This window comes from Erythrolamprus reginae, chromosome 1 (genome assembly GCF_031021105.1).
Source record: "Erythrolamprus reginae isolate rEryReg1 chromosome 1, rEryReg1.hap1, whole genome shotgun sequence".
Lineage (NCBI taxonomy): Eukaryota > Metazoa > Chordata > Lepidosauria > Squamata > Dipsadidae > Erythrolamprus > Erythrolamprus reginae.
In genome coordinates this window covers 365154514-365177756 of record NC_091950.1, presented here as the reverse complement: position 1 = coordinate 365177756, position 23243 = coordinate 365154514, and the positions used below count along the sequence as shown (strand labels likewise).

The following is a 23243-nucleotide window of genomic DNA, read 5'->3' as shown; positions in this document are numbered from 1 at the left end:
CTGAAAGCTCTTGAAGAACATTTTGATAAAAATATTTAGGACTTGTTGCTGTTGAGCAACAGCCTTGCCTGTCTCATTATCAGACGTTATTTCAGCTTCTGCATTTGAATATTTCTGAGAAAAAGGCATTGGAGGAAAAAAATAATGATAACGAATATGGAAGCTTGGTGAAGCACTGAAGCTTTCTGTGATACTTGGAGTCCCCAAAGATCAGTTGTGAATGCAGAGTTCTAATCTACCTTATGTTCTCAATGGTTATCTCCAAGATAACGAGTAAAGTTCAGTTTATACTTGTCAGTGACACCCATAATTCTCAAAGGAATCGTTTCCATTAGACCATGAGACCTAAACATCATTCTGTGTACATATTGGGTGTGTATGGGAGAAAATTAGTTCCTTGTCCATATAATTGGGAAAGAAGTGAGACTAGGAGAAATTGTTTACCATAGTTGAAAGTACTAAAAAAGAGTTGTCTATTCTTTATTAGTTTAAGATTAAACTTTGTTTTGGAGGTACAGTAGCTAACAAGAAAAAAAAACCTTTCCATTTTTTAAAGCTCATATTATCAAAATAAAAACATTACTCAGTGGCTTTTTTTTAGAGCCAGAACAATTTTCTGATATCTCAAACAGCAGATAGTTTTGTGACAACGACAATTTCACAATAGCATGAAAAGTGTTGTCTTTGTTATTATAACTTTGGTTTTGAAGAAAAAAGGAGAAAGTTGGAAGTGCACGAACTTAGGTGTTGTTTGAATTAGGATTCTTGCCCATATACATGATTGTCCATAAAAATGTTATAATAAAAATATCATTTTAATAAAGAGGTTAGATTGATAAGCAGAAACCATTTTTTGTTAGCAGGGATTCTGAAGAAGAATGCCTTCCCTTAGTTTTAACATTTATATTATTGCTTAAGTAGCCATATTTTCTTACAGAAAAAAAGTTAAGGAAGATGTAAATTCTGGAACTGAATTAACAGGGAGATTATTCTAGATGTGATGAAACATTTGTTTGAGTTGGTACATATTTTGTATCTAGATTAGTGTAGGCTACATTTGCATGTAGCCTTTTCTCAGTGAAACTTGTAAAGGGTGAATTGATTATGCCGTTGATACACCATCAGAGTATATGAACTGATATATTGTTTAAATAGGATTCTTTCATAAGGAGAATATTGAGAATTAGTTAAACAATTATTGCTCAGTGCAAAAAATGCATATTCTGTGAGTTGTGCTTCTGATATTTCTATAATGGCTGGGGAAAATACCTGTTTTGGAATACTTAAGTTGTGCTGTCAGTTCAGTGGGCAATAGTGAGCAGTACAGTCTATTCTTTGGTCTTGATATTTTATTTCTTTATTAGATCTTCATTCCACCATTACATGTAACTCAAGACGATGAGCATATAATAATACTAGTACTTCTTCCTATTTTTCTCATAACAACAACCCGGTGAAATGTGTTGGACTAAAAGAGAATGGCTGGCCCAAAGTCACCCAGCAAGCTTTCATATTTAAAATGGGACTAGAACTCTCAGTCTCTTGGGTTCGGGACCAGCAGTTTAACTACTACACAAACCTCTCTCTCTCTCGATATATATATATATATATATATATATATATATATATATATATATATATATATATATATATATATATATGTTTTCGTAAATTTTCACGGGTATATGTATGTAGATTGTTCTGAGTTCGGGTTTTGCCCTGTGTAATGTTTTGCATGTCTATGCGACGTTTCGGCGAAATCACATTCACCATCATCAGGCTGGAGTTCCAATCTTTGTGTTTTTGCAAATGAATATTAGCAACTGACATTTCTTCTTAGCATGTATTGTGGGGGTGGAGATTTGCTTTGAATGTAGCAAATAGATTGGGTGACTATGCTTCCGTGATCTGATTGGTTGGTGTAATCATGGTTATAGAAGGAATGGCATGAAGATTATGAAGTGTTTTGTTTAAGTCTGATTTCCAAATATAAAATTCTAAAATCATAATAATTAAAGGATTGACATATTGATTATAATGAAGTGTTTATTTTGTTTAAGGCTGGTTTCCAAATCTCTGGCAGGCGCGAGGTATCATCCCTTTTATTTAAACAAAAGGACCTCTTTTCAATTTCGATAGCTTCTAGAGAGATTCTTTTATATAAATTCTCTGTTTTGTGGAGTAATTTAGTTTTTTCAAAGTCAATTTCGTGCCCTGTTCTTTTAATGTGCTGGACAAGGGAGGAGGTCTTCTCCTGTTTCTTGACTGCATTCATATGTTCTGCCATGCGCTGGCTCACTCTTCGGTTAGTTTGTCCAATGTATGTGGCTGCACATGTTTTGCAAGGGATTTCATAGATTCCTTGGTATTCTAATTGGATTTTATCTTTGGGGCTCCTTAGGATATTAGATATTTTTTGGTTAGTGCAAAATGAGGTTTTGATGTTATGTTTTTGTAGAATTTTACTAATTTTATCCGTGGTGCCTTTGATGTAAGGAAGGATGGTGGTGCCATTGTCCTGTTCTTGATCTTGTTTTTTGGGGGGTGTCTCTTTATTGATTAGGTTTGTTATTGTTTTCTCTTTGAATCCATTAGAAATTAGTACATCTTTGAGTTTGTTCAATTCAGTTTTTAAGTGCTCATGGTCAGCTAAGCGTTTGGTTCTGGTGATGAGAGTTTTGGCCACTGAGGTGATTTGTGCGGGGTGGTGGTGTGAGTGTGCATTTAGATAACGGTTGGTATGGGTTTTCTTTTGGTAGATAGTATGTCCTAGGCTGCCATTGGGTTTTTTATAGACCAGTACATCTAGAAAGGGAAGTTGATCATTGATTTCTGTTTCCATAGTAAACTGTATTTTGGGGTGTAGGCTGTTGAGATGAGTGAGGAAATTGTCTAGTTTTTCTTTACCATGTGGCCAAATTACAAAGGTATCATCAACATATCTCAGCCAAAGTTTGGGTTTGTATTTGGCTTGCTCTAAAGCATTATTTTCGAAATATTCCATATAGAGGTTGGCTATGACAGGTGATAGAGGTGATCCCATGGGGGCTCCCTCTATTTGTTTATATCTTTGTTCATTATAGATGAAGTATGTATTGGTCAGGCAGTGGTTGGTAAGGTCTAGGATATATTTGGGGGGTTTGTGTTTGTCTTGGATAGCTGTCAAGGCTTCTGTAATAGGTATTTGTGTGAACAGGGACACGACATCGAAACTTACAAGTAGGTCATCGGGTTGTAGGTTTTGTTTTTTAATTATTTGTATAAAGTGGGATGAATTTTGAACATATGAGGTAATAGTTTCTGTATATGGTTGAAGGTATTTGGCTAAAAATTTGGCAAGGTTTTGTAGAGGGGAGCCTATAGAACTGACTATTGGCCTGAGAGGTATTCCTTCTTTGTGTATTTTTGGAAAATACACAAAGAAGGAATACCTCTCAGGCCAATAGTCAGTTCTATAGGCTCCCCTCTACAAAACCTTGCCAAATTTTTAGCCAAATACCTTCAACCATATACAGAAACTATTACCTCATATGTTCAAAATTCATCCCACTTTATACAAATAATTAAAAAACAAAACCTACAACCCGATGACCTACTTGTAAGTTTCGATGTCGTGTCCCTGTTCACACAAATACCTATTACAGAAGCCTTGACAGCTATCCAAGACAAACACAAACCCCCCAAATATATCCTAGACCTTACCAACCACTGCCTGACCAATACATACTTCATCTATAATGAACAAAGATATAAACAAATAGAGGGAGCCCCCATGGGATCACCTCTATCACCTGTCATAGCCAACCTCTATATGGAATATTTCGAAAATAATGCTTTAGAGCAAGCCAAATACAAACCCAAACTTTGGCTGAGATATGTTGATGATACCTTTGTAATTTGGCCACATGGTAAAGAAAAACTAGACAATTTCCTCACTCATCTCAACAGCCTACACCCCAAAATACAGTTTACTATGGAAACAGAAATCAATGATCAACTTCCCTTTCTAGATGTACTGGTCTATAAAAAACCCAATGGCAGCCTAGGACATACTATCTACCAAAAGAAAACCCATACCAACCGTTATCTAAATGCACACTCACACCACCACCCCGCACAAATCACCTCAGTGGCCAAAACTCTCATCACCAGAACCAAACGCTTAGCTGACCATGAGCACTTAAAAACTGAATTGAACAAACTCAAAGATGTACTAATTTCTAATGGATTCAAAGAGAAAACAATAACAAACCTAATCAATAAAGAGACACCCCCCAAAAAACAAGATCAAGAACAGGACAATGGCACCACCATCCTTCCTTACATCAAAGGCACCACGGATAAAATTAGTAAAATTCTACAAAAACATAACATCAAAACCTCATTTTGCACTAACCAAAAAATATCTAATATCCTAAGGAGCCCCAAAGATAAAATCCAATTAGAATACCAAGGAATCTATGAAATCCCTTGCAAAACATGTGCAGCCACATACATTGGACAAACTAACCGAAGAGTGAGCCAGCGCATGGCAGAACATATGAATGCAGTCAAGAAACAGGAGAAGACCTCCTCCCTTGTCCAGCACATTAAAAGAACAGGGCACGAAATTGACTTTGAAAAAACTAAATTACTCCACAAAACAGAGAATTTATATAAAAGAATCTCTCTAGAAGCTATCGAAATTGAAAAGAGGTCCTTTTGTTTAAATAAAAGGGATGATACCTCGCGCCTGCCAGAGATTTGGAAACCAGCCTTAAACAAAATAAACACTTCATTATAATCAATATGTCAATCCTTTAATTATTATGATTTTAGAATTTTATATTTGGAAATCAGACTTAAACAAAACACTTCATAATCTTCATGCCATTCCTTCTATAACCATGATTACACCAACCAATCAGATCACGGAAGCATAGTCACCCAATCTATTTGCTACATTCAAAGCAAATCTCCACCCCCACACTACATGCTAAGAAGAAATGTCAGTTGCTAATATTCATTTGCAAAAACACAAAGATTGGAACTCCAGCCTGATGATGGTGAATGTGATTTCGCCGAAACGTCGCATAGACATGCAAAACATTACACAGGGCAAAACCCGAACTCAGAACAATCTACATATATATATATATATATATATATATATATATATATATATATATATATATATATATATATATATATATATACACATACATACATACATACATACATACACATACATACATACATATATATATATATATATATATATATATATATGTGTGTATGTGTGTATGTATGTGTGTGCTCACTTTTGTTGCCAGCAGTTTAGACATTAGTGGCTGTGTCTTGTGTTATTTTGAGGGGACAGCACATTTACACTGTTATATATACAAGCTGTATATCACTACTGTACGTTGCATCCAAATGTCATTTCTTCAGTGTTGTCATATTAAAAGATTTAGGAGTATGTATGTATATGTGTGTGTGTGTGTATACTGCTCAAAAAAATAAAGGGAATGCTTAAACAACACAATATAACCCCAAATAAATCAAACTTCTGTGAAATCAAACTGTCCACTTAGGAAGCAACACCGACTGACAATCAATTTTACATGCTGTTGGGCTCATTCAACTTTGTACAGAACAAAGTATTCAATGAGAATATTTCATTCATTCAGATTTAGGATGTGTTATATGAGTGTGCCCTTTTTTTTGAGCAGTATACACACACACACACACGTGTGTGTGTGTGTGTGTAAATAATTGAATACTTTGTTCTGTACAAAGTTGAATGTGCACAACAGCATGTAAAATTGATTGTCAGTCAGTGTTGCTTCCTAAGTGGACAGTTTGATTTCACAGAAATTTGATTTACTTGGAGTTATATTGTGTTGTTTAAGTGTTCCTTTTATTTTTTTGAGCAGTGTGTATATGTGTGTGTGTGTGTGTGTGTATACATGTTGTTTTGTTTTTTGCTGAATTTGAAAATTAAGGGAGACTAGGATAGATCTATTTTGGCCTTATTTTGGCCTCATCAGCTAGCCATACCCTCACTGGGACTTGAACCTGCAACCTTTGCCTTGTAAGGCAGAGAATTAACCTCTAGGCTACAGTATCCAATCCCTTCAGCTCTGCACCAGGGAAGGGTTACATATTTTTGTGTCGAATCACCCTGGTGTATTGAAGGAACATCACAGTCCTTTTTTGCCTCTCGGCCCAACCTAGGGCCATTTCCAAGGCAGTTAATTTTATTGATAGCCGACAATTCTATCTATATGTGTTGTTTTGTTTATATGTGTGTATGTATATGTATATTTCTGTTCTTCATTTTCATTATCAGCAAAAATACCAACCTACATACATATAAACATATCTATATCTACATCTATATACACACACATACACACATGTTTAGGTTTATAGGCTACCACTTATTATATAAATTTCTTAGCTGATATAAGTGAAATGGCTTCCTTATTATGAACTGGCATTTGGGTAAGATTTATTGCAATATTAAAACTTTTTGATGGTTGGAATGGGGAGAGCGTTTTCGCTATGCAGAATTACATTAGCTTGTTGGACTTTAAATGTATTTTGCAATCTATCGTTTTCTTATTTTCCTCTCTATGATGTATTACCAAGAGTAAAGGTTGCTTTATTGATGTGATATACAAAGGTTATTATATCAATACGTTGCAGGGAAAATGCAAGCAAAGGAGAGTGCAGAGAAAAAAATTATCTGAAGCTTTTTCCAATAAGTGGCGCCATGGTATTCTGAAGTGGGTATCTCCATCCCACTCACTGGCTAAAAAGATTATGATTGCTGTTTGTTTTTTCTCAGTTTTTCTCAGCCATTCATCTCACCAGAACCAATGGCCAGCAAGCTAACTTTGTGCACATTGGACTAAGATGCCTTATTTCAGACTAGTCAAAAAGGGAAGAGGAAAAATAGTTCCTGGGTGAGGGAGAGGAACAGCATCCAAACTCCAAATCCACCAGACCGTTATTCTGTCACATGTTGGGCAGACGTAATTTCCACAATTATTCAGGAAAGTCAACCATACCCCCATAGGTCCAGAATTACCCAGAGCGGTTGATTCTCTGATGGCAGTGACACTGTTAAAAACCTGTATCTAAAGAGACCTGGAGGCAACATGAGGGCCCCCAGGGTGACTGGAGGCAAACTGGTGGGCTTACCGCTTACAGTGTTCCCTCGATTTTCGCGGGTTTTAATTTCGCAAATAGCCTATACCACGGTTTTTCAAAAAATATTAATTAAAAAATACTTTGCGGTTTTTTTTCTATACCATGGTTTTCCCCGCCCGATGATGTCATACGTCATCACCAAACTAATAATTTTTGCAAATAAATAAGAAAAAAATAATTATTGTTAATAAATAATTATGTTTATAAATATCAGGATCACTAAGTGTCTTATTCAATGGTGAGTACCAGTAATAATGGTGAGCAAATGATTGTTAAAGGAATGGGAAATGGTAATTTAGGGGTTTAAAGTGTTAAGGGATGGCTTGTGATACTTTTCATAGCCAAAAATGGTGTATTTACTTCCGCATCTCTACTTTGCAGAAATTCGTGGCGGTCTCGAAACGCATCCCCCGCGAAAATCAAGGGAATACTGTACTTTTTCTCAGGAATTCCTAGACCTGTTCACAGTTGACTTAATGGATGCCATGGTAACATTAGCTTTGGAACCCATAGTAGACGCAGGATCAGGCAATACCCAAACAAACATCCAAAGGTACAAAATGAAAATCCCCAAATGCAGAGTAGGCAAAGTGATATCTCACAAAGGGCTGAGTATGAATAGTGTCCATTCTCAGCTATGGGTTTGCCAGCTGCCACAACCACCAGAAGACAATTTTGAGCAGTGGAGAACTGGAGCATAAACAATAAACTAAAAATTACATAAACTATAAATTTTAAAAATTTATAAAAAACATATGCTACCTATTCCCAAGAATCTGATCTACTGTCAAGTCAAATTGGTGCTAGATAAGAGACAAAATAACAAGTTTACTGGACTCTTAGCATAAAGATTCTAAACTAATGATGCATTTGACCCTGCCTTCAGACTCTCCCTAGTTATATCCTGATGATGTTTGTCCATCATGTTTGAAGAGGACCTTGGCATCTAGTTGTGAACTGTACGTGATGTGCCCGCAGGTGGCTGGTGAAGCCTATATAGGCACGAAATGTTCTGCCACATGTTGGGCAGACGTGTGGGCACCATTGTCACAGCATTTGCAGTTCTGGCTTTGCGGAGTGCCCGCTTCTCTTCTGCTATTAATGTTCTTCTGGCCTAGATGACTGGCAGCCTTGGTGGATCAGCATGTGCCATGTTGGTCGATCTTGTGCCAGGGTTTCCAGGAGGTGGTGTCGATATTGAGGGACTTGAAGGATGCTTTCAACATGTTTTTGTATCATTTTCCTTTAGACAGCTCACCATAGAGGAGCTGTTTAGGGATGCAATGGTCTGGCATCCTAGCAACATGGCCTTTCATCAGCAAGGTGGCAATTGATGGCAGGCCTGCTCTGGAGAGGACCTCAGTGTCAGGCACCTTATCCTGCCACTGGATCTTTAGAATTCTACGGAGGCAGGTCATGTGGAAGTGGTTCAGTTGTCTAGCATGTGTCCTGTATACAGTCCAAGTCTCACTGGCATACAACAGGATAATTAGCACTACTGCTCGGTAGACTTTGAGCTTTGTAGCAAGGCTTATTCTACATCAGTTCCACATGATGGTCATTAGTCTGCCAAATGCAAAGCTTGCCTTGGTGATTCTACAGTTGACCCACACTTTGTAAGGCAATATAGCTCTACCAAAGTATCCTTTGGTTGGAGGTGATGGTGGTAATGTTCACATAAGTGGTCTGTAGAAATAGTTCACAGTAAAAATTAACCCTCCAACAGGATCCCACCCCCCATAACCAACTTTTGTATATCCCATTTTAGAATGACCTGGCTCTACTAGCATAGGACATTGGTGTGCTGGACATTTCATTAAGGTCCTTTTTATACGGTGGAAATAATCCATCCAGCACTGATTAAAAAAATGAGAGACAATGATGGATGGCATCAATATTTGCAGTTTAGGGGGAGTAATTGTGTCTTTCTGAATTCCTACCTTATAAAGTGCTATTTCTCTTTATGACTTGCCATTCCAAAGCTGGGCAATGGGGCAATTATGTCTCAGAGAAATTGATACCACTTTTGGAAAAAGGACCTTCGTATTAAATCCAGCAACTATTCTTGATTAAAGAAGATATGTTTCCTTATTGTAAAAACAATCAGATATAAAAGGAAAAGCAACAAGTTCTTTTCAAGTAGCATAAAGACACTGTGTACAGAACAAAATATTCAATGAGAATATTTCATTCATTCAGATCTAGGATGTGTTCTTTCAGTGTTCCCTTTATTTTTTTGAGCAGTGTTTATAGTTAGGAATTTTTATAAAACAGAATTCTAGGATACCTTACGCGGGAAAGTGCCTTCAAGCCACTGTTGACCCCTGGAGATATCTGGAGAAGTCCTTCCAGTTTTCTTGAAAAGATTTCAGAAGTGGTTTGCCTTGCATCTTTCCTAAAAGTGAGAGAGAGTAACTGCTGCAAAATATTCAGCCGAGTTTAGCAATAAAACAATATTAAATTCATGGTCTCCTGGCTTCTAGCGCAGCAGCTTTAACCACTACACCAAAATTTATTTATTTATTATTTAGATTTGTATGCCGCCCCTCTCCGAATGGCTGTTTAGAAGATCTTTTTTAAAAAAAAGCAAACTGTTATTAATTATTTCAGACAAAATTTGCCAGAAATCCATTACAGCCCTGGTTTTTTTTAAAAAATTCATAGACTACCCCGCCCTAAAAACAACAGCACTTAAAGATAAAAGGCTCTCATTATAGTGCTAAATCCACTACATGCTACATTGCTGAGAGATAATTGCTTTCTCAAGGCTACTCAGTGAATTCTATAATCCTGTCCTTTCACGAAAATAGGAGGTAAGGCTGCCTTTTTTGACCTCGAGACCTCCAGATGTAAATGCCCAGAAAAAAAGCTTGCACAATTCCTTGCTCTGGAGGGCACCAGGGTGGGGACAACTGCTCTAGAAGCAGATTCCTGTTTCCTACATGAAGAGGAGACGTTATCTCCTTTCAGAATGGAAATGGTGGGTCCTGACTCTGGAATTCCTTCTCTGAATACACCAAAGTGAATGAGAAATACCAACCTGTGTAGGTTTGACTGAAATTGCTGTGCCTGTTAAGGTGTCTCTATTGCTGCTTTAAGTTTTAAGTTTTTTAAGTTTTTTCATTTTGTATGTTGTTATTGGTGTGTTTTATTTTACTTTGGGATTACTAGGAATTGTTTTAATTCACCCAATTAGATTGCTCTTCCAGCCAAGTGGAGGCGGTGATAGTGACTGGAAGCATCACACTTAGCTCTGGCTTGTTGTAACAACAATTTGTTGAAAAAGCCATAGTCGTTGACTACGGGTTGCTGGTCCATGCAAAATGTTAAGCTCAGATTCTTTATGGTTTAGCATGATGGGTGAACTCAGCAGTTGCATTGGGTTTAGATAGAGAATAAACATTTGACAATCCCGATTGCTGTATCAAACTGGTATGCCTAGTGCTGTCTAGATAATTGGGGAAAGATGTTCTGCTATGGTCCAAGTCTTCTTGCAAATGTAAGTTTGAACGGGTATTTGAAGTTTGAATTTTAACTGTGCTTATATTTCATTCAGAAGTCGGTGTTGTTTTTGAAGAAACTGAGGCCTGCGACTGGTGGAGTTTGGGTGCCCTTGTCTTTGAACTCCTTACTGGAACGGTAGGGTTTACCTTTATCCTACAGAAAATTAGGAAATTAGTTCTAGGCTGTGAATATGCAGATTCAGCTAAGAGATACAGAAAAATGAATGTTTTGCTCCCACCTAGTGGACATCAGGATTTTTGCAGCCTAGAGAGCTTAGTAATATACTATAGAATAGCAATAGGACTGAGACTTATATACTGCTTGTACAGCCCTGTCTAAGTGGTTTAGAGTCAGGATGTTGCCCCCAATTATCTGGGTCCTCATTTTACTGACCTCAAAAGGATATATATGATAGAAACTTTCATTTTGTAAGTTGCTTGTGCAGAACCAACCCCTCTCCCCCAACTACCAGTTGCAAAGGTTTGGGATATCTGCCCTAAAGCAGGGGTGTCTAACCTTGGTAACTTTAAGACTTGTGGACTTCAACTCCCAGAATTCCCCAGCCAGCCATGTGAGTTGTGGACTTCCATAACTCTTAAAGGTGCCAAGGTTGGACACCCCTGTCCTAACGTGTTTCTGAATTATTTCCTCTTGCTAGCCTTGGTGTATGTTGAAGTACAATTTCCATTATCCCTGAAGTTGATGAGAATTAGGTTGGGTTATGTGCATATAAAATAACATAATTAGGCTGGATAACCTGCCTGAGAAATGGAGCGGAGGTTTGTACCTCCTTGATCCTTTTGCCCCCATCCACATTTTCAAAACACCTTTAGGAACAACCTATCAGCTTGTGTTCCAGATTTGTTTGCAGTGGAAATAGATAGTATGTATATGCACAATGCAAAATAAGTCTACTTATAATTTTTGGTGAGGAGATATCTACTATAATTGCTCTGTGTTTTAATGAGATTTTTTTTGTTCCATTATTGGTAGGGATTTTCACAGGGGTCATCATTACCTGTTTGAATCCATATACCTTAGGTTGTACCTCCCATTTTTTTCCATCTCACAACAGGAATGAGATTTTAGATATGTATAATGAATATTCATAACGCGAAGCTCCCAAAACAATGGCACCCTTCACTGTTCTCCTCTGCTGATAATCAGTTCTATTACACCTGATTAACTAGCTCAACTAATTGAACTACAACTTTCCAAACAGAATATCAATCACTTTCTGATTAAGAGTTATGGAAATATTGGAATAAATTGAGGAGGAGTACTTTAAGTTTTTAGTATATAGTAACATGCATTGCCATTCTTTATCATAACGGCCCTATTTGGACAGGGAGTCATTGCTCACAGTCACTCATGCCCTAATCACCTCGAGGTTTGATTACTGCAACACTCTCTACATGGGGCTACCTCTGAAAAGTGTTCAGAAACTTCAGATCGTGCAGAATGCAGCCGCGAGAGCCATCGTGGGGCTTCCAAGATTCACCCACGTTTCTTCAACACTCCGTGGCTTGCATTGGCTGCCGATCAGTTTCCGGTCACAATTCAAAGTGTTGGTTATGACCTTTAAAGCCCTACATGGCAATGGACCAGATTACCTCTGGAACCGCCTGCTACCGCACGAATCCCAGCGACTGATAAGGTCCCACAGAGTTGGCCTTCTCCGGGTCCCGTCGACTAAACAATGTCGTTTGGTGGGCCCCAGGGGAAGAGCCTTCTCTGTGGTGGCCCTGGCCCTCTGGAACCAACTTCCGCCGGAGATTAGAACTGCCCCCACCCTCCCTGTCTTTCGTAAACTACTCAACACTCATTTATACCGCCAGGCATGGGGGAGTTGAGATAGTTCTTTCCCTAGGCCATTACAAGTTATGCATGGTATGTTTGTGTGTATGTTTGGTTTTATAATAGGGGTTTTTAGTTTTTTTTATTATTGGATTGTACATATTGTGTTTATTATTGTTGTTAGCCGCCCCGAGTCTGCGGAGAGACGCGGCATACAAATGCAATAAATTATTATTATTATTATTATTATTATTATTATTATTATTATTATTAATATGGTACATTTCTTGTTGGCTTGCCATAGACTCTCTTGGAGTGCCACCCAGCAGGAATAAATACTCATACCTGTTTAAACTTGCCAGATCACATTTCAGAAGAAGCCAGATCATTCCTTCAACAGGTAAATTCTTGATGAACGTGAATAAATTTTGTATTCCTTGTTACAGTTAAAATCAGACTAATGTATGCCATATATTTTACTGAACATATAAAAAATGTTCAGTTTATCATATTACAAAAATGTAACAAATGGATTTTTTTTCCACTCAGTGGAAATGACAGCCTCTTATCACCTAACAGTGTTAATAAGCTTTGTTCTTTTCATATTTCCTATTTATCTTTACAAGCTTTTGTAAAAGCTTTGGGAATAATGTTTAAGTTCAGCGTTTGAAAATGTACTAATAGGATTGTGGTTTATTGTGTCCCCAGTAGCTACGTCTTTTTAGCAGTAAAATTCTGTGTAATATAAAGAAACTAAACTATTAGTGTGTAGGGTAGAAAAGTCCTACAGTTATACCATTATAAAAAAATAGGAGCCATTTTTGTCAGAAAAAATTGAATGAACATTGGTCTTAATAATTTTATTTTGGAAAAGGAGGAAAGGAATAATAAAGAAGTATAAAAGGCCTATTTACCTGTTGTCACCAAAATACAGCTAGGGCATAATGTTGCTGCAGAAATCTATTGATTTATCTTTAATTATTTCTCTTGACATAGATGATTTGGGAATAAAAGTATACTTTTAATAAAGTAAGCATAATCTATTAGGATTTAGAAACACGATAAAGCCTGGTTATTTTAATAAACTTTGATGATGGAGCCAAACTGATTTAGATCTGTTCTATTGTATGAATGTTGTTGTGATTCAGCCTGAGGCTCCTCAGGGACCGGCTGGAGCTCTGCCGGAGCTCTGCCCAGAGGAGGAGGACAGTGACCAGGAAGGGAAGGACTAGGCAGACGGGGGAGAGGAACGTCAGGAAGAGGAGGAGGGAGAGCAGCCTGAGACCCCTGGGGGGGGCCTCTCCCCAGTTAGTAGCCTGGATTCATTGGATGAAGACGCACAGGCTATAATAGACATGAGGCAGAGACGGGCAGCTCAAAGAAGGGGCCAATTAGAAAGGTATTTCCATCCCTGAATTGGCAACAGCTGGGTTTGGGTGTGGTTCTCCTCGGCAGGGTTGAAAAGGCAGGCCCGCCCTTACAGTCTTGTGGAGAGTTATCAACTGGGAGTCCTGTGACCTTGCTTCGATTCTTGGCATCTCTGATCTTGGCTTGTGGCCTAGAAGGCTGAAAGACTTGGGGGAGGCATGGGTTTTATTATCTCCAGTGTTGTTTTTGCCAGCAAGAATCCTGTTTTATTGCCTGGCCTTCGTGAAACCTCTGTGAAGCTTCATCGTGTTCCTGTCTGTAAGAACAGTTTTTGTTACCTGTGTTTGCTTTCCAGTATATAAACTGCCTTTGCTTTTTACCAGTGTGTCTGGCTACTCTTTTTGGTTGGTGTTGGCGTCTGGGGGGACCCAGACAGAACAGAATGTTATAGGTCTTACGTTTCGATCAGATCTAGTTTTTTAAAATTGTTTAAATTGTGGTTATTTTTATTATTGTAATTTACTCATGTAGAAAGGATTATAAACATTTATAGTCAGTATTCAGTGGGAACAGTAGAAAAGTCTTCTAAAATAAGTAAATGAGAATAAAAGTCTACATGTGCTATTATGATCAATGACTTCGTGTAGTTTTAGACTTGTAGAATAGAAGATACTTTATACTACACCTCAGAAAGGAGTCTGAAAAGGAATGGAATTTTACCACTGGCATCTTTGGGAGTTTTATTAAAGCAATACATAGCAACATTTAGCACTTTATGCCAGATCGTTTGTTATTTTCCCTCCTCCCCGCCCCCAGGTTCAAGGTTTCCCATGTCCAAAAGGAAGTGTTTCATCTCTGGGATGCATGTGGCTGACTTTAGAGTTGAAGAGCCTGCTCCATTGGCTAGTAAATCAACTTTCTTTTGTGTGTCTTTCTAAGGAAACTACCATTCATTTTTGAGGAAGCTTTGTCAGGAAAAGGAAAACGGGACTCTTGGCATAGCTAGTCATTTGTCATAATGATTTCCCTCTTCCAACACCCCCCCCCCCTTCACAGATTGCTTGGGTCAGCCCATCACAGAATGTCTAGGAGAGGAACAGTGTGCAGATACATGCCAAATGTGTCCCATGACATGGATTTCAAAATCCGTGACCTCAATGAAAAAAATAACACCCCACCCCGATCTAGCCAGCTAGAAGCTACGCACTTCAGAGGCATTATTTATTACTTTGATTACCTGAAGATACAGATGAAATTCTTAAGGCACTCTTCATTGACATCGAATTTCTCGAAAGCTGTCCTGGGTAGCATAATAACCAGTCTTTTTTTGAATGATGCAGCTTTAATGCAGTTTATTTTGCATTACCTTTCTCCTATTAAAAGTTCCTCCCCACCCCCTTGTAACAGGGAAAGCCTTCATAACATAAATGTCTTTGTACTTAACTTTTCCTCCTGGTATCAGCTGTTAAATTTTCCAGAAGACGGCCGAGTGGCTGTTTTCTGACTGCTTATCTACTAACTCATGTATATTCACAAAGACGGCTTGTTTAGTTATTTGAGTTATTTTACTAAGTGAGGTTAGAGCAGTTTTAAGTGGCAGAGCCAACTTAAGATGTGCAAATGAATACATTTTATGGGGAAATTTCTCACTTTGATTATTAGATGTATGCATATGAAGGCATGCGCCCCGAATAATACCAAAGACAACTGCATTATGCTATAGTTCTCTTTAAAGGAAACTTAGAAATGAAATTATTCTTTTGAACTGCTTATTTAAAATGTGACAGACTCATAAGAAGGAAGAAATGTAAACTTCAGTTCCTTTATCCTTTGTAAATATTTTTATTCTATGCTGGTTACTTCCTTTCAAACATTTTCCATCAGAAGTTGCAGATAAGAAGAGTTCACTTCACTTTCTATGTATATATTCATCTCCCTTTTGACTTTATTGTGGATTTTTAAAACAAAACAAAACAAAAACACCTACTTAGTATTATTACTACTAGCAATCAATCGTACTATTTCTTTACATTTCATTTGTGAGTCTTCAGCTGCCAAAGCTCCTTGGGCCTCTTTGAAGACTTTTTTAGATAAATATTTTAATTGTCTGAAAAGCATCAGTTCCTCTTAGTTTTTTCCTCTGTCTGATCTGATCACATTGGTTTCCACTGAACCACCGTGCTGGGGCTATCTATCAAGCAGTATTTTTTATCTTTTTCCGTATGATTTAAACAAATACTTTTTGCATGTAGTGCAAGTAGGGATACATTCGGTGCATCCGTGTATCTTCCAGACTCCTAGCAATTGCCTAGAGTTTGTTCCTCAGTTTTCTTGGCAAGATTTCAGATTTTGCCATTTCCTAGGGCTGAGAAAGAAGCTCAAGGAGTCCCAGATGGCTTTGAGCCTAAAACTTACAGAGTCCTGGTTTCTAGCCTAATGTCTTAAACACTGGCTGTCTCATACACCGTCATTGAAATCAGTTAAAGGAAATTTAGTTTTCATCGAAACTTAAATGGAGACTTTTTTTCCTTTTATTTCTTGTGGGCTGATAAATAAAAGAGGCAGTATAAAAGATAACATAAAAATGGCAACAGGGTTTTTAATACAACAAGTATTTGCTGATATAATCTCTATTTATGAACCAATAAGTGGAATATTCAGGATTATTTCAGAAACTACTAAGGCTTAAGCTAGGCTATATTTGATAGCTTGAAACAAAATTACCGGGAGTTATAATAAGTCTCACATATAATGTAATAGGTTCTTTAGATAAAAATACATATATACTCAAAAACCCACCTCTGTCGTCAAGCGTGGGGGAACTGAGACATCTCCCCCTGCCTATGTAGTTTTAGTGCATGATATGACTGTATGTATGTTTTTTTATATTGGGGTTCCTTGTTTTTAGATTTTTTAAATGTACAATTGCTATTTTAGATTTTAAATTATTAGATTTGTCAATACATATTGTCCTTTATCACTGTTGTGAGCCGCCCCGAGTCTGCGAAGAGGGGCGGCATACAAATCTAATAAATAATAATAATAATAATAATAATAATAATAATAATAACAACAACAACAACAACAACAACAACAACTGGTTTTGTCTTCCTAGCCCCTTCCTCCCAAAATATTGGACAATTATGAAAAGTGTTCCTCTATCAGCAAGATAGTCTTCTGGAAACAGAACAGAATAGGATTAAATTTAGTATTATGGGAGAAGCTGGCAAAAGTTTGAAACAGGCTAGATTCAGCCGAGAAGCACTAGAGGAAAAATAGCAGAAGGAACTCTTAGATATATATCCATATGGGAGAGGTCATGGACAACAGCTTGAAATCCTGCTTTTCTCACTCCATTTTCCTCCTCCTTCATCACTTGATTCAGAGCAGAACCTATGCAGTTTACTCTGTGCTTCCTGGTGCCGTATACACAGAGATGCAATGTGAAGAAGAGGATATGCATTTAAATAGATGCAACATGTTACTTATAAAATTAAATACCTCCTCCATCGGAGATGCCTCCTATATCTATATTTGGTAAAGAAAAGAATTCCAGAAGCCAAGCTCTACCTTCCTCACTATATTTACATAACAGCCAATATTTTATCTGAAATACTTTGATTCAGCCAGCTTTAATGAACAGTGACAAGTAAAGTTTTTATATTTCATTTTTATTACATGTTTACTCAGATAAATTTCTAGTGTTCTAATTAAAAACTCATTTTTAATTAGAAACTATTTAAAAACTATTCTCCATTATGCTTCAATAGTCCAGGCCTTGCAAGCAAAGTGCAAAGATCTAGTACAGGTTAAGTTTCATAAGTAATCAGGTTTAGTGAAAACAAATCTAAATACAACAAGAAAGCCACAATAAAGTTACTGGTCTCCTTATATACTTATCATAGGTGACCACTTTTGATTATGTTTATAGATTGGATGACATATAGATATTGTAAAATTAATGGCAGTCAGTATAGGTAATCCTTAATTTACAACCATTGCTTTAATGACAAAGTTATGATGGCCTTGGAGAAAAGAACTTTTGACCTATATTCCAGGTTATGGCAATTTCACCAGCCCCGTAGTCATCACATTTTGTGTGTTTGGCAATTGGTCACAATTTGCGACCTACGCAGTTGCTTAAGAGAACGTGAGAAATTGCAAGGATATGGCCAATCCTTCCTTGTCAAATCACCTTGCAGATTTGTTACACTGTTTAGAGAAGTCTAGGAAATATTCTTTATTGCCAGTTAAATATACACACAGCTTCTGATAACAAATTCAAGATAAATGCAATTGTAAATCTTTCACCAAAATAACATGAAGCATATTGTAAACTCAAAGTTTTCTTTGTAGAAAATATTCACAAGAGCTTACAAAAGAGTCTGGAGAAAATCTTGAAAATCTACCAAGTGATGAAAATATTATACATAAAATTACTTGAATGTACAGAGATGTATAGGACCATTCTGGAGATTGGAACTCCAGCCTGAAGATGGTGAATGTGATTTCACCGAAACGTCGCATAGACATGCAAAACATTACACAGGGCAAAACCCGAACTCAGAACAATCTACATACATATACCCGTGAAAATTTACGAAAACATATATATATATGTGTGTGTGTGTGTGTGTGTGTGTGTGTGTGTGTGTGTATATACTAAAAAATAAAATAAAATAAAAGGAACACTTAAACAACACAAAATAACTCCAAGTAAATCAAACTTCTGTGAAATCAAACTGTCCGCTGAGTTCAGGTTTTGCCCCGTGTAATATTTTGAGTGTCTATGCGACGTTTCGGTGAAATCACATTCACCATCATCAGGCTGAAGTTTTAAGCTTCGTGTTGCTGTAAATATGAAATTTTCATATTTACAGCAACACGAAGCTTAAAACTTCAGCCTGATGATGGTGAATGTGATTTCACCGAAACGTCGCATAGACACTCAAAATATTACACGGGGCAAAACCTGAACTCAGAACAATCTACATACATATACCCGTGAAAATCTACGAAAACACACACACACACACACACACACACACACACGAATGAGACAGTACTATGTTTAAAAAGTTTATTGATTTGTATATTGGAAAATGAATAAATAAATTAAAAATGCAATTAAAAAAGGAGTCCAGAGATATCTCAAGTTCTGATCTAAAATAACAATTAACAATTAACAACAACATATACTCAGAATCAAAGATAGGAGATAAGTTTTCCTCAAAGAGCCATCTCTAGAAACTTATCTCTTACTTTGACTAATAATCAATGTTTCTTTCTTTCAAGCAGAACACTTGACTTCCTCCGCTGTCTCTTAATTTGCAACATATTGCTGGATTTGGGACTTTTGACTACATTCTTAATGAGTTTAGGGCTAACTCTTTTTGCAGGCTGAGGCTTAGACTGCAAAGTTTTCACTTCATGAATCTGAAGATTCAAACTGATCAGATTATATTTAGGGTAGGTGATTCTTCAGAAGACATGCTTCTTACATCAACATATTCATCCTGACAGGCTAGGAAAAGGTTCAGTAAAGAGTAACCTTGACAGAATAGAGGAACTAATAGTGTTTTGTATGAATATGATATTGACAAAAGAAAATTGGTGATTGGATGCTGATATTTTAAAACATTTTATAGATGTTAAAAAAATATAAAAGGAATAATGTAATAATATCTGTGATAGAAGAAGAGAACAGAATTTGTGTGGATTTCTCTATAGGAAAGAGCATTTACCTTCCTATAAAATTTATGCAGATATCCCCATTACTTCCTATATATAGTGGCTTTCAGGGAGCTAATTGCCTTAAACTATATATGTTTCCTAGGTGAGGGCATTTGTAGCAATACCTAAGCTTTGTTGAGTTCTTTAGGAGAAGATTGCTCTGAGAGTGAAATAAATAAATCCAATTACATTTAAATAATAGACTCAGTTGCTTCAGTTTACTGTCTTGACCTCTGCCAGATGTTTCAAAGACTCATATTTGTTGTGCAATTCCGATAATTTACACTCTTCTATAGCACTGGCATTGCTTACCTTCATGTAAGCAAGGGAAACCAACCATAATATTAGTCTATATTTGGCACTTATTTATGAAAGCGCTTAAAGAGAACCAGTTTTGAAGAAATAGAAGTTAACAGTATAAGTGTTTTTGTTTTTGTCTTTCAGTCTCAGATATTTAACACAGATATTTAAGTTGATCAGCAGCATGGAAACCATTTCCATATGGTCGATCCCATGCTGCTGTGTTCTGTCTGCATGTTCTCCACATAATGTCAGGTGATGTAATTAACTCCAAGATTACAAATCCAAACAAACAAACAAACAAACAAACAAAATGATAAGATGATAAGATAAGATAAAAGTAGGGCTGTAACTATGATCTTTTCCCATTTTTTAAAATGTTTTAGTGTTTTTTAATAGTCATATGGGAAAAAGTGAAGTTTATTACAAATATTATTGAAATGTGGGCTCTAACTACAGAGGATGTAATTTATTTTATTTTATTTAATTTATTAGATTTGTATGACGCCCCTCTCCGTAGACTTGGATGCCAATGAGCTATAGAAACGCTTGGGTTCATTGTTGTGTTCTTTTCTTTTCAGCTTTTGCAATTCAATTCTGTGGAACGTCTTGGCGCTGGAATCGCTGGAGTAGAAGACATCAAAGCACACCCTTTTTTTGCCACCATTGATTGGACCGAATTAGCTAAGTGAAAAAAACTGTACAAGTTGTCTATGCTTGGGCTGCAGACTTCCAACAGACAATACTCTTGGCTTGCTGCCATTATGAAGATTTTAGATGTTTCCAGACCAGGACGAATAAATTGGAAATTGGAATCCAAACACCATATGAAGTGCTTAAGCTTGATTGGACAAAAGAAAGGTGTGGTTCTTCACACTGCTAGGGATTGACTTCAGTTCTTTTGTGTTGGAATCACGTGCAACGCTAATTGCAGAGCACTACAAGCGGTTGCCATTGCATGTCATATATTTCCTTGCCCCCATTTTAAATGATGGGAATCTTGATGGAAAAGATTTGGCACCATTTTTGGCAGTAGCTCTGTGACTGAAGTCACATCTAGCTCTGGTGTTGGTGGGGAATTATGCAAATGAGAATGGACTCCTTGTATTTTGTTTTGTTTTATACGATGAGTTGTGGAATTTGTATTGTACATTCCAATGTCTATTGTCCATGCCAGTTGAATAGAGCTGGTTTTTAAATACTTGGGTAGCCTTGGCACAGTTGAGTTTAAGTAGACTGGAGAACGGGGAGAAAAATAACTTATCAATAACATATGCTAAATGAAATATTATGGTGCTTCTGCAAAACTTGACATTTAATGTGTCTAATTTGGAGAGGGGGATGGCAGGAGAATGAAAGCTAGTATCATGCAATGTAATTCCGAAATGGTTAAGTGTAATCTCTTAAAGGATGGAAAAATGTAATCTAGCTATTGCTATTTTTCGCTTATTGGTTGCAATGCAATATTTGTTTTAAAGGACTAATTTTTAACTTCAAGTTTTAAATCACTACAAGATCAAAATCCCTCAGCTAGATAATTATTTCTTTAGTAATTTAGATGGATTAAGAAAATGGAATATAGAAAAATGTATGGATGTATGGGTATATGGATACACGGAAGGCTAGCATTTATTATATGCAAAATCATGCTTTCATATAACTCTAATATTTCTATGGTAGGCAGGGGTGGGTTTTTTTTGCTTACATAGAAATTTTTCAAGTTTGCAGAATTTCACTTACATGTACATGTGTTTTTATTTGCCCATGTGAATTCTGAAAATGTTTTAGCTTCTCAATTTTGTTACAACTGTTTCTTTGTTTAGAAACATTATTTTATGTGTTTTATCATTGTGAATCCCTCCTAAGGAGGAGAGTCTTCAGAAAACTGTTGAGAAAATTTGGGAGTTTTATATTAAAGTGCTCTATCAGAAAGAATATTTGGAAACTTTTCCCAAGCACTGGTGCTTCACCATTGAAATTCCATTGTATGTGCCATGAGCAGGCCCAACAAGTGGTGAAATCCAGCAGGTTCTGACAGGTTCTGCAGAACTGGTAGCAGAAATTTTGAGTAGTTTGGAGAACCGGCAAATACCACCACTGGCTGGACCCAGAGTGGGGTGGGAATGGAGATTTCGCAATATCCTTTCCCCTGCCATGTCCACCAAGCCATGCCCACATAACTGGTAATAAAAAAAATGGATTTCACCACTGGGCCAAACTGAAAAGGGATGGATGAGATGTCTACAAGGGATTGCTTGTGCTTTTCATGAATATTGTTTTCTTAATATATTTGCCAAGAAGCTGTTTCAGAAGATTGCTGACTTCTGATACAATTGGAATAATGGTGATTTGGCTGTTGGTCCTTAATCTGTTGATAATTTTGTCAAATGAAAATACAGACTCCAAAAATTGAGAATAAGACAACCTAAAGTTAATATGTACTTAAAATAAAGGCTCGCTCTTTTAAAAGGTCATTGTGCTAGTACATATAAAAATCTTCTGTAATAACTACTTTAGGATGCCTCATTAAGATATTATGCTCTAAACGCATATATTAAAATACCATACAAACATGTCCCTTGTTACTTTCTTAAATTCATCATAACACTGGCAACCCTTCCCTCTATCTGCACCTGACACTACGCCTTTCCCACATGCTATTGCTTGTGAACAGTCTCCATACTTCCCAGAGAGCTTAATATGGGTTATCTCCCAAGAAATGTAGAGGACTGTTGTTTCAGAATTATAAGAAAAGGAGTAAAAATTTTATTTTCAATTGTAGAAACGAAGAACTTTTTGCTTAAAATGAAGGCAAAGTCTCCAAAGTTTAAGAAGAGTTAAACCATTTCCTGAAATATTGATTAAGTTGGCAATCCCCTAGTGGGACATAAAGCAAAAAGAATCAGATGATCTAAAAATTATAAACATTAGTATTCTTTTATCTGTGTAAATGTACACAATCTGGTCAGTTATAACGTGCCTATACACTATTGTATAGTACAGTCTCTGGCCTGTTTGTTTCGCTTAGTTTTATCTGGAGACCAAAGGGTAAATTTCTTTGGTAAAGAAATATTTAGTTGTTTTTTTTTTTTTTTTTTAGTAATTCCTGCTATTCTTCCTAGTTCATGCTGGAAGCTAAGATTTTTACAGGCCATTCCCTGTGCATCTGACAGGCTACATCTGTTGGAAGCTAGAACTGGTGCTACTATAAAGTGGAAAAAGGAAAAGACTTCATTGATCCAAAGGAAATCTGGAAGCTCTGTTATGTTCCTTTTGAAATTACCCTGCTCCTGTTTTCTCCCACCTCCACCCCTTGTGATTAAAAACACAAACCACGGGACTGT

At 36.8% G+C, this 23243-nt stretch overlaps 1 protein-coding gene across 4 annotated transcripts in view; it reads left to right on the top strand.

Moving 5' to 3' along the window:
- RPS6KC1 (ribosomal protein S6 kinase C1) overlaps nt 1-22472 on the top strand; it is a 127646-nt gene extending 105174 nt beyond the window's left edge. For all 4 annotated transcript variants that reach the window (XM_070734431.1, XM_070734432.1, XM_070734430.1 and 1 more), the window contains 3 exons: nt 10754-10836; nt 12803-12898; nt 20481-22472. In XM_070734431.1, the coding sequence (XP_070590532.1) occupies nt 10754-10836; nt 12803-12898; nt 20481-20591 (290 nt within the window). In that variant the 3' untranslated portion in view covers nt 20592-22472. The remainder of the gene's footprint in view (nt 1-10753; nt 10837-12802; nt 12899-20480) is intronic.
- Nucleotides 22473-23243: the final 771 nt, after the last annotated feature.